Source organism: Emys orbicularis, chromosome 6, assembly GCF_028017835.1.
Source record: "Emys orbicularis isolate rEmyOrb1 chromosome 6, rEmyOrb1.hap1, whole genome shotgun sequence".
Classification (NCBI taxonomy): Eukaryota; Metazoa; Chordata; order Testudines; family Emydidae; genus Emys; species Emys orbicularis.
The window spans coordinates 124,725,420-124,747,703 of NC_088688.1; the positions used below are offsets into that span (position 1 = coordinate 124,725,420).

At 48.5% G+C, this 22,284-nt stretch overlaps 1 protein-coding gene across 1 annotated transcript in view; it reads left to right on the forward strand.

The window, feature by feature from the left end:
- FBXO10 (F-box protein 10) overlaps positions 1-16,533 on the forward strand; it is a 47,997-nt gene extending 31,464 nt beyond the window's left edge. Inside the window, exons 5-10 of the mRNA XM_065406914.1 lie at positions 403-473; positions 1,816-1,968; positions 7,898-8,173; positions 9,588-9,898; positions 14,825-15,006; positions 16,356-16,533. Of these exons, the coding sequence (XP_065262986.1) occupies positions 403-473; positions 1,816-1,968; positions 7,898-8,173; positions 9,588-9,898; positions 14,825-15,006; positions 16,356-16,533 (1,171 nt within the window). The remainder of the gene's footprint in view (positions 1-402; positions 474-1,815; positions 1,969-7,897; positions 8,174-9,587; positions 9,899-14,824; positions 15,007-16,355) is intronic.
- The last annotated feature ends 5,751 nt before the right edge of the window (positions 16,534-22,284 follow it).

Sequence of the window (22,284 nt, forward strand, 5' to 3'; positions counted from 1 at the left end):
TTTCAGCGTGTTTTCCCCATTTGATTGGCATTACAATTCATATTTTGAACCACATGAAAGCTATCCAAACACCTGCAGCTCCATTGTCTTATCAGTTCTGCATGTATCTTCTCCTCTGTCTATTTTTCCCTGGTTACACATGACCATTTTATTGTCACTACAAAGCTTGATGCATTCTCATTAAAGAAGAAAAGGAAATGAACTGCAACCTAGAGCCAATCAACCCAGGCAGCACTTTGAACAGAAGCGCTCTCTGCTGGGTAATGAGTAAAGGATATAAGGGCTATTACATCCGTTCATTTAACCCAGAAAGTCTAGTTAGGGCAAATCTGTGCATGATTAACATATAATAAAAAGAGCAACCACATTGGCAGCTAACTTTTTCCTTTCTTTCTACTCTAGTGGGAACCATATATTCCAGGGGCTTGCAGCTGGTATAGCAGTGAATGAGAATGGAAAAGGCCAAATAATAGGTATATAATTTAAAAGCAGCTTTGTTATGCATGATAGACGGTGTTTTCTAATGGGCGTCAAGCTTCTAAGTCATATTTAGATGCATCTTTCTTGCAAAGTTATTTTTGTTTTAGACTCAGTGGCTGGGTGCAGACGCCATTGGAATCAACCTTCGACTTAGATCATCAGTCCATATGCCAATAAGGGAGGGTGTAGGCGTGTCTTTTCTGTATTGTTTCGCTGGAATCATTGCTCTCTCCTTGGCGTTGTTTGTTCGTAGAGCTGTGCTATGGAAGCAGCATCCAGATCAACTGTATTTTTACTCATCCAGTATTTGGTTTTCATGGCGAGCTTGAGTCGTCAACGTTATTCTACTTCAGCGGCATCTTGGAGTTGTTTCCCCTAGCAATTGTTCTGCTGAACATATACGTGGGAAGGAGGAAGGCTAATTACGTAGAACTAGTGATACAATTAAGTACAATTAAGCTGCTGAATACACTGCTGCCCTCCGTTTGCAGTTACAGACAGTAATTATACTGAATTGAATCTTTTCTGTTGTTCCATAGGACAAGATGATAATTGTTGCCCTATTTTCCATCATAAAAAAAAAAGTAAATACAGGCCCATCACTATGGAGTTTTTTAAAAAAAGATAATAGGTTTCTAAAAAAAGCTGAATTGCTCCCAAGAGACAGGGCAGGATAAATACTCACTAGACCACAGAAGATAGTAATAGTGTGGCTCGCGCTAAAATTAAATCTTGTCTTTTGTTTCAAAAGACAGCCGCCTTTTTAAACAGCAGTAATCTGCTTCTGCTGTAATCACCTGTCCTGTCTCCAGCCATTGTTCTTCTTGCATCTCCTTTTCCCGTACTGCTGCTCTGTTGAGCTGGGAGCAGGCCCCTCTGTGATTGGGTAAAGAACGGTGCTTATCCAGGGCCAATCCAGTAAAACTCCCGTTACCTTCGCCAAGAGCAAATTCAGGCCAGTTCTATGGGATGATTTGCAAACAAAAAGAGGTGAAATTTGCTAAATCAATGGTGGGTGGAATCCTGGTTCCATTATAGTCATTTTGCTGTTGACTTCAGGATAGAATTCGATGTGTTTTGTGAATCTACTCAGTTCAGCTGTAGGTGCATCATTTCCCCATTTCCCCAGCTGGGTTCTTCTGCCCCTGTTACACACAGGGACTTTGCTTTTCAGCTTCCTTGGGGGGAATGAGGGCTTCCCAGCAGTGTGTGTGACTGTCAGATTGTTTAGCAGCTACGCCCTGGGGGTGGACGGTGCATAGGAACGCAGCATAGCCTCCCTTCTTTCAGTGGGGATCTCGGATGATTTTTTCTCTCTCTTCTGCTCTGTGTTAGAAAACGTCATTCGTGAGAACCAGTGGGGAGGGGCGGACATCCGGCGCGGGGGTGACCCCGTCCTCAGGAGCAACCTGATCTGCTGTGGCTACTCGGATGGAGTGGTGGTGGGAGAGAGAGGCAAGGGGCTGATCGAAGGAAACACCATTTATGGTAAGAAGCCAAAAATGTGGAAAATGCCTTGAGCTCTCCACGTCCTACTGTGCTGTCCCCCACCTTTTGCTTAATCAAGGGTCCTGTGCAGCTTTAGAGTTGGATTCCATGCTGAGCAAGGGCAGGGGAGGTGGGCAGGAAGTCAGTTATGGCTCCCTGATTCTCTGCCCCAGCACAAGTAAGAGCAGCCTGGATGCTGCTCTAACTTGTGCCAACTGGCTGTGGTCCCCAAGGGACCATACCCTAGCTGGGGATAGCCACTCCTCCTTCCCTCTCCCTGTCCCTAACACAGCCCTTGTGCCAGGGGAGGGGTCCTTGGTGATGGGGGGGAGCTGGTGTGTGTCCACTGGACTCCTTTACACCGGGGGAATCCATGCTGGGGGACTTGCAGCCAATCTCCACTCCCTTTGTCCTGCCTTGGTCTCGCATTCTGTGGATTACCCAGACCAGTAAGAGGTTCTGTCATTACCTTCAGGAGCCTTGGTGCTCTGAAAGTTCCTCGACACCAGTAGCCAGCCCATAGTCACAAGGTCTCACCCCGGCTTTCACCAGCCTAGCTTCTCCTGGCAGGTTGTTGCCAACAGCCCTTCCGGTCCCATCTCCTCAAACCCGGCCTGCCCTAGTTCTTAATTACCAGACCTGTGGCCCGTTCCCCTCTGGTTCATCGTCTGTGCAGCCCTCCTGTTATCAGCTCGCTTCGGCACAGACGTTCCACGCAGTTTGTGCAACAGAGACCTGCTTGGGGTGAAAAACAGCAACTGTAAGGGTTCTGAGAGGTGGAGCCTAGGTTGACGGAAGAATTCTTCTGTCCATCTAGCACTGTCTACACCAGGGGTTAGGTCGGCGTAGCTACATTTCTCAGGGTGTGGGTTTTTAACATCCCTGAGAGACGTAGCTAGGCCAATGTTTGTTTCCAGTATAGACCAGCCCTTAGTTCCCGAACACTGGGGTTTTCTTTGCAGCTTTGAACTGTTTCTGTTTGTTTGGATGGTTCCTGGTTGTTTTTTTCCTGGGCTGGACAATGGCTATGTGCTTGGGGCCGCCCTCGTCTAGTTGTGAGGTGCTGCTGAAGTTGTGCCACATTTACAACTAGTTTTCCACATGAATTCATAACCGTAACCATAATGACTGTTCAGTTCAGTGTATTACAAGCTTTCATAAAGATCTTACTTGATATACTTCCATTGTACAATAACACAGCATGCAATCAGTTGGTTTAACTGCTTATTGGGGGGGGGGGGGTGGAAACCTTTTTGTTCTCCCCTTGGGGTGTCGAAACCCTGATTGTCATGCTTAGAGCCTGCCATCAGGGGGTGGATTGGACAGGGAATCTGTCCCTTTATGTATAATGTATCTATAGGGATAGGTGTGTACTGCAGGGGCTGCAAAACGGCCGCTAATGGCCATCTCTCACCTCGCACCAGTGCTGCGGCCTTCACGTCTCAAGCCTTGCGAATACTTCTCTAGGAAGAGTCCCTGGCCACACAAAGCTGAGAGCTGTGGTCCAGTCGGGCAACAATTAGCCTGTTTTGGGCTCTAGGAGGTCCAGAAACGAGTGTTATCTGGGATCAGTGGTGGGAATGATAGGAGGACATACGGATTAATAGGAGAAGAGGGGAATTCAAATGAGAACAGCGGGTCCCTTTAGGTGAAAGAAAAAGGGAGAGAGAAAATATGCTCTGGCTTGTTAGTTGCATTTTTTAAATTAAATGCTCAGGTTGGAGCAATAAATAAATCCCAGTTTCACAGGATCAAAATAAAACGGCTGCATATGTGAAAAGCTGTTGGAACTCCCAGCGTGGGCTCCTGTGCCGTGCACCAAGTATGTATGGTCTGACCCAAAGCCCTTTGAAGTCCGTGGGAGTCATTGTGTTGACTGCAGTGTGCGTTGGATTGGTCCCTTACTGAGGAGGGAGGCAAGAGGTGGAGCAGGAATGAGGCCTGAAGAGACAGGAAAGGAGGAGAAAAGACAACAAGCCTCTAACTGGGGAGCGCAGGGTGATAGTTTCCTATTTTTAGTAGGTTTATTATTCCAATAATGCCCCCTGTGATGTATGTGCATTATTAATAGCAAGCTCTTATCTAGCACTTTCCATTAGCAGGTCTCAAAGTGCTTTACAAAGGAAGTGAGAATCATTATTCCCATTTTACAGATAGGGAAACTGAGGCACGGCGAGAGGAAGTGACTTCCCCCAGGTCACCCAGCAGGCCACTGGCAGAGCTGGGGATAGAACCCAAGACTCCTGAGTCCCAGTCCAGTGCCAAGATCATGCTGCCTCACTGACTGTGTAATCCCACAGTGAGATTATTTAGCGTGCTATGTGACTGTTTGACTACAGTAGAAGTAAAGGGATGTGATTAGGAAAGGGAAAATCTAGGCTGAATCCTTGGAAAAACTCACCTCTGGAGGCTGTAGTATGATCTCGCTGGGGCAGTGGTGGAAGATGCATTCCCTGAGACTTTCAAAACATTACTAGAAAATACGCCAAAGGAAATATCCATTCACCAGCAGGGGAAGGACATGAAACTTAATAGGTCTTTCCCCATTCTTGCTTCTAGGCTGCAGGATGAATGCTAAAGCAGCCGTTCCAATATGCATACTTGGTGCTGATGCCATGAGATGGAATTAGAAGCCTCTATATGCTGTGGTGGGGGCAGAAAAGCAATAAGGAGAAAGGGAGGTTAGTTATCTGGTGTAGAGGGTCCTTTGCAAGCAGAACTTGGACCCATAGGCGCTGAATTTTATTTTTCCCGGTGGGTGCTCCACCCCAAGGCCCCACCCTACTCCACTCCCTCCCTTGAGGCCCCGCCCTCGCTCCTCCTCTTCCTGTCCCTGCTCCGCCCCCTCCCTCAAAGCCCCGGCCTCACTCCGCCTCTTCCTGCCCCCACTCCACACTCTCCCCCGAGGCCCCATGCCAGCTGCCGAACAGCTGAATAGCAACCCAGCTGAACAGCTGTGGCTGGTGGGTGTCGACCACCCCCACTATTTTTTTCCATGGGTGCTTGAGCGCTGGAGCACCCACGGAGTCGGTGCCTATGCCTGATTCTCTCCTCACTTGTAGCCGTGTAAATCAGGAGCAACCCCAGTGAAATCAGGGAAGTTACACTGGTATAAAATTAATGAACCACAGGTGGTTCACCAGCCTGGGAGCAGTCTAATGAGTGGCGCTGTGGTTCACCAGCAGATATAAACGCAATCTGACAAGCCAGAGAAGGCACGTCAGACTGGCAGTGCCAGCAGGAATCTCAAACATACTTCTTGAGTTGAGGAAGGTACTAAGCAGGGGTCGTCTAGCTGGCAGAGCTATACCGGCGAAGGCCCTGTAGTGTAAACAAGACCTGCATTAACCATGTTTTGGGGCAGTTAATTTCCCTTGTTTCTTGAGGAAGAGGTGTTAGTAAGGGGGCAGGATTGGAGGGCACCTGTGGGAGGGGGTTGATTTGCCACTTTAGCTACCAGCTCTGCCTTCCTCCTGGCCCCACCATGCCCCCTGTAGGGCGGGAAGGGCCCTGGGAAGAAAGGAGGGTGGTAACTGATGGGCTGTGAGGAGCACATCCACCAGCTGGAGGCAGCAAGAGGAATAGCAGGGAGCCCCAGACTTTGTATCTACTTCGGGGAGCTAGTGCAAAGGAAGGGGCTCTGCACAGCCCTCTGCAGTACAGAAGTGCTGTTGATGTGTGGAATGGCCCATTCAGTGGGGTGCGCTCAGATGAATTAGGACACAATAGCTCTGGGTGGTGTGAAATGACCCATTCAGCTCAGTGGGAGTTCCCCTCCACCTCAGTTTCAGTTGTGGCATATCCCTGTTCAAGGTAATCTCCCTGTGCATGTCAGTTTTAGAGCAACTGGAATATTACAATTTTCTTCTTATTGGGGAAGAATATACACCTGAACCAAATTATTCCAAACTTGCACCATTGGCCCTGTTGTGGCATACGAATATCCTAGATAATCTCATCATGCATGTGGATTTTAGAGTACTTTGAAAATTAAAAGAAGCTCCTAATGCAGGGGGAGGACATGTATTGTAAGCAAGCACATTTATTTATTCTTAAGGTAAAAGCATTTCAGATAAAACATTAAAAACAATGAAAGAACCTACACGCATGATAAAAAGCTTACCAGAGGTCACCCCAACTCCCACCTCGGGCTCTGGGAGCTGTCAGTATTTCAAAACCCACAAATGGGTTTTCCCCAGGGTTACAAGTTCAGAACTGCCCCACGTTCAGAACCAGAACAACCATGAATAGTTCAGTCATTTTTTATACAACTTGGGCCTTTGATCATGGCTGCTTGTAACAGGTGATCAGCAGACAATGGCCTTCTCCTCAGGGCACAGCTTCCAAAGGCTGGGTTTTCGCATAGCTGGAGGTGGGAATTTGCCTTCACCTCCGATTAGATGTTCCCCAGGAAAACCGCTTCACACTTTTTGTTCCTAAAGTCCATTCTTGTCTGGCACTTTGCTCAATATAGTTCTTTGAACCCCCAGGTCTCACATCTGTCACGTCTACCCCCCTCAAGAGCTAAGATACAGTCCCAGCCCAATAGATAAACCATTAATTAATACAGAGATACTTACATTTAATTCAATAAGGTCTCCCAAGGATATTGCAGGAAATTGCCAGATCAGACACAGTAGGTACTGTTCTCCACTGAGTTTCCATGGCAGTATGTTTCATTGCGTCTTTCGAGTGACATTGGTTTAGAGTAACTCAGCTCAAGAGGGAATCATCAGTCATTAGCTTGGCAGCATCTAACAAGGAGAGCAGGAGCCTGGAATAAACCACCTAAATACCTGTAAGGGGGATTTATTTTCCAGCAGCAAACAAAGGAAAACAGACCCTTGAACAAACACCAATGGGAGACATCTATGTATGTGTTTAATTGTGTAAACGGGAACAGCGGCGTGGGGACAAAGCAAGTAAGAGTGAGGATGACCACAGGGACAGGAATATATGTGACATATGCTATATGTGACACATCACAGTATATGCTCCCAAGGAACATGAGGACCTGAATTATAAACCACATCCTAGCAATGGCAAAAGGGGATTTTATTACCGTTTGTGTTTCACCAATGCCTAGTAGCCCCATTCTGCCAGGTACTGCACAGGCACGTTGTGAGAGACCATTCCTGAAGCTGCAGTGTAAATAGACACGACAGACAAAGGAAGTATTGGTATCCCCATTTTAGAGATGGGAAACTGAGGCACAAGGTGATGATTTGTTCAAGATCACCCTGCAGGTCAGTGGCAGATCCAGGAATTAACCCAGCGTTCCCAGGTCCCAGTCCAGTGGGTCTCGGTTCCCCATCTGTAAAGCAAGCACAATGATACTTGCTCTCTCTGTCTGGTCTGTTTACACTGTAAGCTCTATGGGGCAGGGGCTGTCTCTCACTAGGTGTCTGTGCTAAGAGCTGTGTGAATAACAGATTTTTCAGTTTGCTGGCAAGGCTGTGGGGAATGGTTTCAGGTTGAACCAGAAATGGAATTTTTCAAAATTTTCAACGAGTCAAAAAGTGGAACAGAAAATCATTTCAGGTCGAATGAAGTGTTTTGTTTCTGCCACGTGGCTTTTTTTGGTTTAAATTTTGACCATTTTCATGTGTTTTTGTTGTTTTTGTTGTTTTTTCAAACGAAAGGAAATGTCAAAACACCAAGTCGTTTCAAAGTGAAAAATGGAAATTGTTTGATTTGTTTCATAATTTATTTTTAGGGTTTTTTTCTGACCGAAATCATTTGGTGAAACCGAGACAAATTCATGAAACGTTTTGGTGTCATCAAAGCTGCCTGGTTTGTTGAAAAAAAGTTTTGCCTGAAAAATTGCGCCCAGCTCTGGTGTGCACAGGGCCTAGCCCAGTGGAGCCGGCCTGCGGTTGGAGCCTATAACAATGGCTGTCACACTTTGGTCTGTCTCTGCATGTTGCAGGTAACAAGGGCTGTGGCGTGTGGATAATGTCCTCCAGCCTCCCTCACATCACAAACAACCGAATTGGCCACAACAGCATCTATGGGGTGGCCGTGTTTTGCCGCAAGGACAATGCCAACGACTATCTCGCCAACCAAGGCGGCAACGAGAACTTCAACGACGAGGGCGAAGCTGCCAGCTGGGAGAATGACTTGGACAGCGAGGACGAGCGCTTCACCTCCCGACGGCCCATCAGCGTGGCACTGGTGGAGTCCAACAGCATCAATCACAATGGAGGTGAACGTGGCCCCAGCTGGGCCTGCCCCAAACATGCTGTCCAGGGGCTGACTCCGTCCCCCCCCGAATCCCCGGAGAGAAGTGCTAGGGGTCTCCTGGGGCCTGCGGAGATGACAGTCACAGTAACCGTGCAGCTCTGAGTATGATGGACCCAGGCGAATGGAGGAGCAGACTGGAGGGGAGTGAGGCCTAGCGGTGGTAGCGCCTGGCACTGCCTTGCAGAGGACAAATTCAGTCTCTAGACCAGGGACTGGATTTTGTCCAGTGCTGCAGCCATTGTATATAGGCTACAAAGGGGGTGGAAACAACCACTGCAGGATTTCCATCACTGGGATTTTTCCTCTCTGGGCATATCCCAGTAGAACCATGTTACACCAGGCCCTGGCAGCCCCCAGGGTTGAAGGGTGGAAAGGAGTGTGCATTGTACTCTGGCTGGATATGAGCCCCGCAGAGAGTCTTCAGAGGGCCATTACAAGCTGGTGAGGCTTAGAGCAGCCATGGGGCTGCTCTGGGTTGTGCTGAAGCCAGAGAGGGCACTGGTCTGAACAACAACTCAGGAAGCACAAAGGTAGTTTAAAGCCACTTTCTTCACCCCCTGCAGAAAAGGAGCAGGTAGTCAGGGAGTGAGAAGGCTGCAGGGCCTGTGTGTTCATCCCTTTGGAAGGGAGATGGAGAAAAAGCTTTAATGTAGGGAGCAGCGTTGAGCTCCAAAGCGAGCCCCACCCAGCAGTCCTTGGATGGAAAGTTGATTCCTGCAAGAGGGTACTTACTGGAGCTTGTATGTGGGGGGGCAGGACATGTGATGGGAGTAGTAACAGAAGATCAGGAAGACATGGGAAACCACAGCTGGGGTATGGAAAATCCCTCTCTCTACAGCCCTGAATAAAGGGCCAGCTTGAGTCTCAGGAAACCAGAGATGCCGCTCCATTAATGACCCCTTGGGCAGCGTCTATATTACTCCTACGCCAACCGCTAGCTCTCAGTTTCTATCACAGCTGTTTCTATCAGTATTGTTGCCCTCTCCCATTCCAGAGTCTGCCCAGTTCAGTGCTGACACCCTGGAGTTTATCACGAGAGCCGTGCAAAATATCTGTAGCTTGTGAACTAGCCTGGCCTTGGGGCTGTATTACAAACGTCAAACCCACTCCGCTTTGTCCAAAGACAGCCTCCGAGTGGAGGCTCACCGATCCATAGCACCAACCCGAGTGCCGGTTAGCCTGAGTTTTTCTTAGCATTTTGGGGTTTATTCCCGTCCAGAACTCAGGGTGTTGAACGGTTAAGCACATTCAGAGTTTCCCAATCCCAGGCTGGTGGAAGACTTGTTTCTCTGGCTGCCCAGCAGACCCAGTTGTCTCGCCTGCCCTGTTTCATTCACTCGAATGAGTTCGCTGACTTCTTTCCCCCTCTTTTGCAGCCGCAGGCTTGTACGTCAAGAGCAGCGAAGCACTTAACATCATAGCCAACGCCATCCATGCCAACCACGACAGCGGGGTTGCTGTGTTTCAGAGCAGCCAGCTCACACGACTCGCCAACAACAGCATCTCCTGCAACAGCCTCGGAGGGGTGCTGATCGAAAGCGAGGCCAGAGTGGAGCTACGTGGCAATGGCATTTATGACAACAGCAGCCACGGCATCACCTCCAAGGGCGACGGGGTCATCGTTGAGAACGACATCGTAGGCAACCGGGGATGTGGCCTCCAGTTGTTACAGACTGCGGACATGAAGGTGGGTGTTCAAACCAATCTTAGATTCCGAGACCAGAAGGGACCACTGTGAGCATCTACTCGGACCTCCCATGTAACACAGTCCTGTTTGCTCTATCCTAGAGCACATCTTAAAGGAAAACTATCCAATCTTCATTTAAAAATAGCCCATGATGGAGAATTCACCACCACCCTTGGTAAATTGGTACCATTGTTAATTACTCTCACTGGTTAAAAATGTGCCCCGTATTTCCAGTCTGAATTTGTCTCTCCTGAATTCATTAGGCTGGATGGATTGGTGCATTAGGAGGAAACCAGACCTGGGTTCAGTGCTGGTGTCCATCCCAGAAGAACGTTCAAAGTCCGTAGGTCTTAGCTTCTCTTCTTTGGATTTGTAGTGAAAGCTGCTAGTCATTTGTAGCATCACTAAGATAATCAAAGGGAAACAGGAGCAGCGAGAATTCCCCCTCCCTTCACAGGAGAGCAGAGCAGCACTGCTCATGTGCAGCAACTCTATCGCTTAACAAACATGCATGTCGGAGAGGGTAGGAGATAGTGAATGAGAGAATTTCCATTCACGGAATACATCCGTAATGCTAGTAATAGTACTTAACTCTTCTCATCAGCAGGTTGCAAAGCTCTTTACAAAGGAGGTGAGGATCATTATCCTCATTTTACACAGGGGGAAACTGAGGCACAGAGAGGGCAGTGACTTGCCAGAAGTCACCCAGAATAGAGTCCAGCTCTCCAAAGTCTCTGTGCAGTGCTCATAAAAAGAACCATACTGGATCAGACCTATGGTCCATCTCGCCCAGTATCCTGTCTTCTGACAGTGGCCAATGCCTGGTGCTTCAGAGGAAATGTACAGATCAGGGCAATTTTGAGTGATCCATCCCCTGTCATCCAGTCCCAGTTTCTGGCAGTCAGAGGCTAGACACACCCAGAGCATGGAACTGCATCCATGACCATCTTGGCTAATAGCAATTGATGGACCTGTCCTCTGTGAACTTCTCTAATCCTTTTCTGAACCCTGTTACGGTCTTGGCCTTCACAACGTTCTCTGGCAATGAGTTCCACAGATTGACTGTGCGTTGTGTGAAGAAGAACTTCCTTTTGTTTGTTTTAAACCTGCTGCCTATTAATTTCATTGGGTGACCCCTGGTTCTTGTGTTATGTGAAGGGCCAAATAACACTTCCTTATTCACTTTCTCCACACCAGTCATGATTTTATAGACCTTGATCATATCCCCCCTTAGTCATTTCAGAGCTGAACAGTCCCAGTCTCTCTTAAATCTCTCCTCCTATGGAAGCTGTTCCATACCCCTAATCATTTTTGTTGCCCTTTTCTGTACCTTTTCCTATTCTAATATATCTTTTTTGGAGATGGGGTGACCAGAATTGCACACAGTATTCAAAGTGTGGGCGTACCATGGATTTATATAGTGACATTATGATATTTTCTGTCTTTCTTATTGATTCCCAACATTCTGTTTGTGTTTTTGACTGCCGCTGCACATTGAGTGGATGTTTTCAGAGAACTATCCACAGTGACTCCAAGATCTCTTCCTTGAGTGGTAACAGCTAATTTAGACCCCATCATTTTAGATGTATAGTTGGGATTATACTTTCCAATGTGCATTACTTATCAGCACTGAATTTCATCTGCCATTTTGTTGCCCATTCACCCAGTTTTGTGAGATCCCTTTGTAACTCTTCGCAGTCTGCTTTGGACTTAACTATCTTGCTTAGTTTTGTATCATCTGCAAATTTTGCCACCTCGTTGTTCACTCCCTTTTCCAGATCATTTATGAATATGTTGAATAGGACTGGACCCAATACAGATGCTTGGGGGACCCCACTATTTACCTCTCTCCATTCTGTAAACTGACCATTTATTCCTACCCCTTTGTTTCCTATCTTTTAACCAGTTACTGATCCATGAGAGGATCTTCCCTCTGATCCCAGGACTTTTTACTTTGCTTAAGAGCCTTTGGTGAGGGACCTTGTCAAAGGCTTTTTGAAAGTCCAAGTACACTGTATCCCCTGGATCACCCTTGTACAGAAGTTTGTTGACCCACTTAAAAATGTTAATAGATTGGTGAGGCATGATTTCCCTTTATAAAAAACAAGTTGATTCTTCCCCTATAAATCATGTTAATCTATCCACTAGGCCACACTTCTGATTAATAGCCATTTGTCACTCCAATGTTGATTTTTATTTGACTTTTCATACACTGTTGATCTGACTTTTCCCAGCGTAGGTAGCTCTGTGATTATTCCTTGTATGTGGATAGACAATTGTGTCTTCCATGTGGAACCTATTTGCCAAAAAGAGAGCAACGGAGACAGCCAGAGACTGCGGTAGTCCCCTTGACTATAGTGGTCTCACTTTGCTTGTCTTTCTCCTACCCCACATGCTTTATTGAGTTAGTTGCTCCACTGCCATTGTTGTATCTAACCCAACGGTAGCCAAAATCCCGCCCAAAAGTCAAATGCAGCCCAAGGAGTTCTGCAATATGGTCAACAGTTGCTTTCATGTTTAGTGTATTGGTGTGGCTAATGGGGACTACAGATCCCAGTATGCATTGCTCCATGTCTGCCTGAACAACCAAGCTACTTGGAGCAAAAAGGAGCATTGCACCTTGAGACCTCCAGAACCTGCAGGCTGCACCACTGCATTAAAATAGGGTTACCATACGTCCGGATTTTCCCAGACATGTCCGGCTTTTTGGGCCTCAAATCCCCGTCCGGGGGGAAATCCCCAAAAGCCGAACATGTCCGGGAAAATAGGGAGGGGCCGGTGCCGCTGGGTGCTGGGCCGCGGGCTGGGGCCGCGGGGCCGGGGCCGGGCCGGGGGCGCTGGGCCGGGGGCCGGGGGCGCTGGGCCGGAGGCCGGGGCCGGGGGCGCTGGGCCGGAGGCCGGGGCCGGCAGTGCTGGGCCGGGGGCCGGCGGCTGGCGGTGCTGGGCCGGGGGCCGGGGCCGGGGGTGCTGGGCCGGGGGCTGGCGGTGCTGGGCCGGGGGTGCTCGGCCAGGGGCTGGCCTGGGGCCGGCACCCCAGGGCCCGAGCCGAGCCAGGCTGGAGACGCCGGGGCCGGCCGCTGGAGGGAGCTGCTCGGTTGGGGGGGCCAGACTGGGCCGCGCCTCCTCCCCCCACCCACCCCCCCACCCCCCCTTACCTGCTGCCTGCTTCAGGCTTCCCGCGAATCAAATGTTCGCAGGAAGCAGGGGAGGGGGCGGAGTTGGGGCGGGGACTTTGGGGAAGGGGTGGAGTTGGTGCGGGGGCATGGGCGGGGCTGGGGGCGGGGCCGGGGCCCCGTGGAGTGTCCTCTTTTTGGACACTCAAAATATGGTAACCCTACATTAAAAGCAGGAGTTGCTGCAGTTTGCGCCGATGTTTGCAAATTAGATGCAGCAATCCCACTCCTCGTGAGTTGCCAGTGTTACCCTAAGGGTAAAAGTCACCTTTGTTCTAGTCTTTGATGGGGTGAAGCCACAGTAAGGTGCAATAGTAGTCTGTTGCAATAATCTTCACTGAAAAGGCCCCGAGAATGAACAGGCAGAGAGCTCTGAGGTTACGCTATAGAGATGGGTGCTCTCTCCTCCGTTCTGTTCATGAACCACAAACTCCTTCTGAAAAACATTCTGATCAGGGAACTGTTGTCATCTGGGCCTAACGCTAAACTAGACCTATGGAAACCCTAATCACACTGCTCCCCGGGTGCAAGTACCCCTGAGGGATTGAGGGAGAATTCAAATTGTCACGGGCCCCAGGGGACACTGATTGAAGCCCGGGCTACGCTAGTTGCTGTTGTTGTTTCTCATGCAGACTCTAGCAAGGATCTGTTCTCTGTTCCAAGAGTCGCGTGAGAAGAAGTAAACAGTTTGCACTGTCCCTGGTGGCTCTGCCCAGGATAACAAGGACGATAGAGATTGGGACTGCTGCCCATGGGAGACGTTCAGCGGTGAGGGGATCCTAATTCTCACTCAGAGATTCCAGGGCCAGAAGGGATCATCTAGTCTGACCTCCTGCATAACACAGGCCAGGGAACTTCCCCACAATAATTCCCACAGCGGATCTTTTAGAAACACATACACTCTTGATTTATAAATTGTCACTGATGGAGACTCCACCACGATCCGTGGTAAATTTCTAGCAGAGAAAAGATCTCACACGATCCAATGGCTGAAAGTAGCAGCTAGACAAATTCAGACTGGAAATAAGGCTTAAATGTTTAACAGCGAGAGTAATTAATCATTGGAACAACCAAGCCTCTGGGTCGCTGGATCTCTGGGTGTTTTAAGCCTCTGGAGCCTGAATGGAGGGTGGTCACTGCCCAATCTTAGGGTCCCACGGCACACTTCTTTCTGAGACCTGTAACCCGCAGTCTAGCTGCCTAGCTCCACTGGGCACAGCGCTGAACTTCAGCCAACACCATATTTAAACACACCCTCGCCCAGAACTCCGTTCCCAGGTGTGAGCCTTCTGGATTACAAGGACACCTTAATAAAATAGAATTAACTACCTTCTGAACATGACTCCTTCAGTTCTGTGACCACATGAGAAACCATCCTGGAACTCGGTAACCTCCCCAGCCCATCTCTCTCTGGTCCAGTCTGGCCTAAACATTGCTCCTTTGCTTAACTGTACTGGTCCTAGTTGGACATTTATCCCCCAGTTCATCAGTGTATTTAAGTCCATTCTTAAATCTCTGTCTAGTCAGCAAAGCACTTAGGTATGTGGTTACCGTTGAGCATGTGCTTTGCTGAATCAGGGCCCTAGACTTTAAGATCTTTGGGGTTTTGTTTGTATTGATGACAGGTAAATAGATATACTAAAGTACCATGTACAACTGCAGCACTTTATTTGATTAGATCATGGAAAAGGCCACGTGGCCCAATAGTCTTGCCAGGTTCTGGTTGTGCCATGTTGGGATATTTTCCCCCCAGGTAACCAAGAACAGGATCCAGTCCTTCTGGGATTATGGGATTGTTATGCTTGACCAAACCAAAGGCCTGGTGCAGGAAAACCTGATTTTTCAAGGGAGGTCCAAGAAGACCATTTTGCAGCAGGTGTCGAATGCAGAAGATTGTATTGTGCAGAACAACAAACTCCTCACCTTCAAGAGCAAGTAAGCCCCTCGCGCTGCTCTTTAATGAGTCCCTTGGCCTAGAATAGCCCTTCTCAAAATGTGGGCAGTGACCCCTAGGAGAGGCCACAAGCTGGGGGCTTCAGGCCATGAGCCTGCTCCGCTTTCCTCACCCTCTTCTTCATTTGGGGCAGGTTTGCTCAGCTACTCCAGGCACCGGCTCCTGCAGGGCCAAGCTCTGTGAGGACCTGTGCAAAGGAGCCTGGGTTTCTGGAGACAGAGGCTGGAAGCATCTTACTCCTGACCCTGGGAAAACCAGGCTCCCCACTGGGGAGAAGCAAGAGGCTTGATGCACCTTTTCTAATGCCGGCTCCCCGAATGCTCTTCCATTGGCTCTCTCCTAGCAGGCTTGTTCTCATATGTGGGGGTGGCCTCCTTTTCCCTGAACAGGGCCCATTGTTTTCATCTGGCCTTTGAAGGGAGGTTGGAGGAGAGAGGAACAGGCTGATGAACTGGAGTGCACACCCCCGTTCCCCTGGTGGCGGGCGGCCCATGAAACACCTATAGACAGACTAGTATTCCACTCTGAGCTGCTGCCTGTTAGAAGAGCTGATCTGAGTGGATTGTGCTTCTGAATTTGTTCCTGTAAAATCACCGGCAGTGCACTCAGAGCCTGGGGCTGTTGCTTTCCATTGTTCTCAGTCAGACGATTCTTGTGTGGGTTGGGTGTATGTGGACAGTTCCAGGCCTGCACCCTTAGTGCATTCCTCTCGAGACCTAAATCAGTCATGACTACTGAACCCCCAACAGCTTTTATTTTATCCCAAAACAAACCTGGTCTTCCACGTAACCAGTTTAGCCAGGGTTTCTTTATACAGATTCCAGACGTACACTTTCCCTCCGCCGCTCTCTTTCCCTGACCCGCCACATCCCCAAGACCTGCACTGCGCTCACATGGAGAAGGTGGTTGAAAAACAGGGAACAAAATCACACAAATGTGTTTGGATTCCCCCACCCCCATCCCCACCCCCCTTTTTTCTCATCAAAATTTGACATTTCATTGAAATTCCAAAATTTCACACACATTGTCCTGCTTGAGAGTTGGAACAAAGTGTGTGTGTGTGTGTGTGTGTGTGAGAGAGTGTGTGTGAGTGAGAGAGTGAGAAGGGAGGGGAGATTTTCATAAATGTAATCAATTTACTTTCCCATGTTTTCTTTTGCATTGAAATGCAAAATTCCGACAATGATTTTCTTTGAAGTTTCCCAATTCCAAAAACATCAATCAGCTCTCAAGTCATTCCATTGGTGTCATTCCATTGGCTGAGAATGAAGCTCCTCCCCCTCCCCAATTGCTAATGGCTGCTTGTGGGGTGTTTTTTCTGTTTCTCCAGATCTGACGCTGCATGGACCCTGGAGAACCCTCCAGCACGACCTCACATCGAAGGATCCACCCGAGGAACCTCCACGGCAACGAACAGTCAGAAAGTTACCACCATGTCGACCAGGATAGCTGCACGGATGGACGGAGGCTGTCACAACAACGGGAGCATCTTCTGCACTATTCTTTGACTCCCGTGTGAGTTTCTTCACTTTTCTCTTAGGCTGCTACCACTGCAGAGACCAAGCTGGGAAGGGTCTCCTGTGCCCATTCGTTGCAAGAAGCTTTCAATGCGGGCTCTTTGTTTTAATCCCCCCTCCTTTTACCACTTTGGGATATTGCCACTCCCGAAACATGTTACACACTAAATCAACAGCGGCAGGAGCACATGGCCATCTGCTTTTTGTTTCTTATTTGAGCCATTTGACCAATCTTATAGCAATTGCCAAGTAAATCAGTCGCCTTGGACAGACCACAATAATGCCAGTGTCTAGCCAGTTAGTGGCCTAGAAAAGGAACTGGGAATGAATTTTACTTTCCTGCCAGGAACTGGAACTGTTTCAGCTCAGAGGAAAGGCACAGTCTTTGCCTGTTGCAGTGGCAAAATGAAAGGAGCATTGCAGTTGCATGAAGCCATAGACTGGCAGGGCAAAAAACTAAACAGCAACAAAAACACCACTCAAAGTTCAGTCACAAGCAGGCAGAATGTCATGATGACTTAAAGAGGGCAAAAAATACTCCATAGTGGCTTGTTGGCAGCCACCTGTACAGGGAAAAGTATGTAAAGAGTGCAGGATTTTAGAAGCTGATAATATGTCCTGTGTAATCTGGTTTATCTCCAGGAAATAATTGCTCGTAGCAATTCTGGCTTGCAGTGTAAGATTTGCTGCTGTACTTGTGATGCTCACATGTCCAGATCTCCTCTAAGTCCTAGTGTTGGAGACGATGCGTTGAGGCCCAGTTTGCACTGGAGCTAAAATGGTCTTGAACAATGAGGACCAAATAGTAAAGTCAGGTTTCACACGGCAACGTTTAAATGCTAGGAGTTCATCTCCCCTCGCAAATTCATCCTTCCCTGACAACGGTCACCAGCGATTGGGCTTCCTGACCCAATGCCGTGACCAGGATGAGAGACAAACATTCAAGAACTCTTTAAGTGGCAGGAGTGAAACTTTTCAAGCAGTGGGTCAGTGTCCTGCTGTAGACAGACCCCGCAGTGCTTTTGCAAGGATGAACTGGGTACTGGGGAGTTCAGCTGTGCAGGCAAGTGTGAAAGTCACAATGTGCTGCACCACTTAGTGACTATAGCATGAGAAATTGGGACAACTCCAAAACATTTGCTGCTGCTGAATCTTGGAGGTGAGTAAGAAATATGCAAAGGGCTCTTCTTTGCCCCTGATCCCGTGTGCAAACAGGGCCCGCCTGCCTGATATACAGTTGTCCCATCTGTGCTTTTGAGGTATAGCATTGTGACTCCAGGCCCAGCAAGGCACCTATCTAGGGCTGGTACAGTTTGGCAATAATGGAAGCTGAAGCTTTTTCTGCCTTCTGCAGGATGTTGGAATTACAGGGCAAAGGAGGGTGTTGCTCTTTCACGTTTCAGCCTTTCTCACTTTGGGACAGAGCCTCAGTTAATCTCGTTGACTTCAGTGGATTTATACCAGCTGGGGACCCTAATCTTTCTCTTCTTTTCAGGAAAGTTCTAGGCTGAATCTTCTCTATCCACGTCACATTGTCTGTGACACACATCCTGGTCCAGACCCCTTGCTGGTATAAATTGACATGACTCCACTGAAGAGCCATTAACTCCATTAAAGTGAAAGGAGCGATGCTGGTTTACACCAGCTGAGGATCTGGCCCCTTATGGTTTTTTTTTTTTTTTTTTAAGAAAAACAATTGTTTTTTGTGAAAACTTTTGTAATTAAAAACTGTATATGACAACAATAAAGTGCTATATTTTAAGGGTTTTTTTTTTAACTGTTTTATTTTGCAAACATAAGGCAAACGCTAGAATTTACAGGTTGTCACTGGCATTTCTGAAGGGTTAAAATCCATGTGCATTTTATATAACAACCTGGTATATGGATTGTGCCAGCTCTTTTTCAGACCCAAAGTCCAGAGTTTGCTAGGCCTCTGGTCTCTTGACCAAACAGTGATCAGCTAAGAGAAAGCTGGGGTAAACAGATAATCTTGTTTTGCTAAAATAAGACTAGTCAGCAAATTGCCAGGTGTTGGAGCTAAGAACTAAATAATTGTGTCTTATTCAGAGTTGTAGATTGAACAAAGGATCCCTGTTCCTATTGTGTTAGTTTCTTCTGTAGGGAGACGTTCTTCCCACAGATCCAACCTTGAGTTTATGAAAAGTTGGCACATGTCAGTATAAGATATGGCATCCTCCCACCTCCCCTTCCAAGAGACCGATGCTTGACCTCTACACGGTGTGGATTTATGTCCTTCAATTTTCCAGACATAAGCGGATAAGGGCCCAAATGTTTAAACATGCCTTGTGATTTTGGGTGCCTGACCTGAGCTGCCTTAAAAGGGACCTGATTTTCAGAAAGTGCTGAGCATTTGTCCTTTGAAAATCACATCCCATTAAGGCATCTCAGGTTGAGCACCCAAAAACAGTGTCCTGAAATCATTAGTCACTTTGGCAAATATAACCAGTGTTACTGACTACAGAGGTTCTCCATACCCATCCACATGCCACAAACAGAGGTACATGCACTCAAGAGAGCCACATGAGCTGCTTTTAAACAATAATATGAAAGTAGAGAAATGATTGACCAGAATCATTTAATACTTAACTTCCTCAGATCAGGTGCTTGCATGCAGGGTCCCGTCAGCCTGCACCTGCGTGGCAAAGTTCATTTCACACAGATCAGGCTCCGAGGGGATTTTCTGAGCTGTAATAACTTAGTCAGACTCTTCTGAAAACTTTTCTGATTTTTAACACCCTATTTAATTCTCAGGCTTAATTCACACTTGGGGCCAGATCCTCAACTGGTGTCAATGGGATTAGCACCCCAGAGCGATCAGCCAGTCAGATCAGTGCTTGTGATAGTCAGGCATCGCAAGATCATGGGGCCAGATTTTCAAAGGTGTTTAGGAGCCTTAAGATCCCAGGGTGGGACTCTGACTCAGCGTTGCAACAGGTTATGTCTAGGTGCCCTGCTGCCTGGTGGAATCCACACCCCGAATGAGGCTTCCAGGTGCCGGGTACAAGGTCCAAGGAGAGCCAAGCACTTGAGAATGAGATCCACAGAATCCAGCACATTAAGCCACCTAAACCAACCAGTCGGGAATAGTGAGGAGAGGGGTGTGGCCTAAGCCCAGCCCCTCCAAGGGCCAGAGGGAGTGCCCCCTTCAGTTCAGGATTCCCAGCCACGAACCCTCCCTGCAGCCAGGTCAGCTGTTTTTCAAGAAAAACTGAGAAGGGGGCGGGAGGGGGCAATGCTGCCTCTGTTTCCCCACTAGCCAAGTGATGAGGAGAAAGGCCTTGTCCTTGGCTCTCCCATCTCATAGCTGAGGGCCATGACCACTGGGCTAGGGGATGTTTTTTCGGTGGGGCAGCGTTGTGTAAACACTTACATTCTGGCCTAATGAATATGTGGAGAGCTCAGTGATTAGGACACTGACCTAGGCCAGAGCAGGCCATCTCAGGTGGTTAAGGCCTCACATGCAAGGTGAGGCCTTAACCACTGGGATAATGGGGGTGGGGGGTTGTATAGGGTACCTGGGCAGGTGGCAATGTGTAACTCGGTTAGTGGTGCTAGCCCACTGTGAACAGGGCCATTCAGGAGTGAAGCACACCTGTTGTCAGAAGGACCTGAAAAAAGGCTGCTGTCAATCACGGTGCCAAGCAGGTCAAGAGCTTAATTAAATCAGCACAAATTGCTGGAGTGTTAGGGCACTAGACGCTGGAGCCAGGCGGGCTTTCAGAGCCTTAGTCAGTATAAATCCAGCAATACATTTCCGATAGCAATGTTGGTAATTGGTGGAGAAATGCATTTTGCAAAGAACAGCTGCTTTGGGCAGGCTGAGAAGTGGGTCTGGCACGTTGTAATTTACAGATAACTTCCACGTTCTAAATAACCAGGGAAACATAGTAATGACAGATTGCATAGGGGGCTGTCAGCCGGTGGAACAAAACACGGGTCAGCGTTGAGCAGCCGAACTGAACACATTTATTTTTGCCTGGACGTGAACAGACTCTGTAATGGGCAGGAGATGGCAGCGGCCACATTTGGGAGACCAGATTATTAGACCAGTGGTGAAGCTTGGTCTTCTGAAGATGTAGCTCCTGATAATCCCACACTAGAAACCGAACCCCCAACCCTACAGAGTGCTTTTGCAAGGTGAAATTTTGGCATGTTTGCTCTGGCGGTAGGCATCATGTCGCACAGAAGTGCTACAGTACGTATTCTAGCAGTACACACAGATACATGCCTTGACCCCAATTCTCTTGCACTAGGGGCAGGGGGAGAGGGACAAATGTGCTTTAAGCCCCACCTTTGTGGCCCCATAGTCTGGGGCTGTGCAGGGCCCTGTCTGGCCCTTGGTGTCATTTAGAGTAGTTTCAGGGCTGCTCTAACTTACACACTGCTTCCCTAGGCAGCTGTGAACGCTGACCCTCTGACCCCTTCCCAGCCCTGGCTCACTCTCGGTGCCAGCAGCAGGGAGTAGGGCTGGTGTACAGCCAGCTTTATGCTGGCGGAAAGGCCCCTGTGCAGGGTCTGTTCTCAGGGCCCTGTTTCTGACCCCCTGCTGGCACCAGAACAGCGTAACAGGGCCATAGTACAAGTGGGCACCAAGCCCATTCTCTGTAATAGCTCTGTGATATGCTGCCCTTCCCAGATCACCCGGACTGGGGCTCCTCGGCCCCGCTGCCCTGCCAACACCAATAACGAACAGGAAACCGAAATCCTTCCAGTTCCCAGCTTCTTTGACGGGGCTACGATCCAGCCCAGGGTCCCACCCCAGCTCTTCAGCCAAATTTTGCTCCTGGAGGCTGCATTGAGAGTCACACGCGTAGAATGTCCCTTGACTGGGCTAAGCTGACACAGTCCAGGGGGGAGATACTTCAGTTATTTTGTGCTGGGCTCCAAATAACTCCTATTTTGTTCTTAAGTGTCGCTGTCTCATTATCACAACACGCCCCAGGTAGAGTAGTTAAGGGCGGCTAATTAACCACACCATCTTTAGACTAAAACCCTTCCAAATTTTCCCAATTAGATTTTCCACAGTAACATTTACAGTCCTTCAATCAAAACCTCGGCCGTGATCAGCCCATCTGTAATCTCTGTGGCATTAATTAGCAGCCTCTGCCCAGAAAGTTGGGTACGTTTTCTATCACTTTTAATGACTGACTGACTGCTCACGGCACTTACCAGAGTGCGCAAAAGGCTACATTGGATCCTGAGAGAGTTTCTGTGGGAGCCTCAGAGGCCCGAGTCACTCCCTGAAGTGAATGCACAACAGAAAATAATAGGAATATACTCTAGCTGTTAAACACTTCCTGCTTCCTCCAGCTTACACTGGCTTTCCTTCTTGGAGATGAGCTGCAACCTTTGCCAGGATCCCCCATCCTTGCTGAATAGAATGGGCTAAGACTTTCCAAAATAAGTGCCTCCCCATAATTACCGAGGCGCCTAAGTCCATGTTATGCCTAAGGCCTGGGTCTACAATCCATGGAAACTAATGGGAGTCTTTCCTTTGACTCCAATGGGCTTCGAATCAGGTCCTTAATGAGTTCCCCATTGAACTGAATAGGAGCTGCTGGGGGCTCTGCGCTTCTGAACATAAGAACAGCCCTACTGGGTCAGACCAAAGGTCCATCTAGCCCAGTATCCTGTCTTCCAACAGTGGCCAATGCCAGGTGCCCCAGAGGGAATGAACAGAACAGGGAATCATCAAGTGATCCATCCCCTGTCGCCCATTCC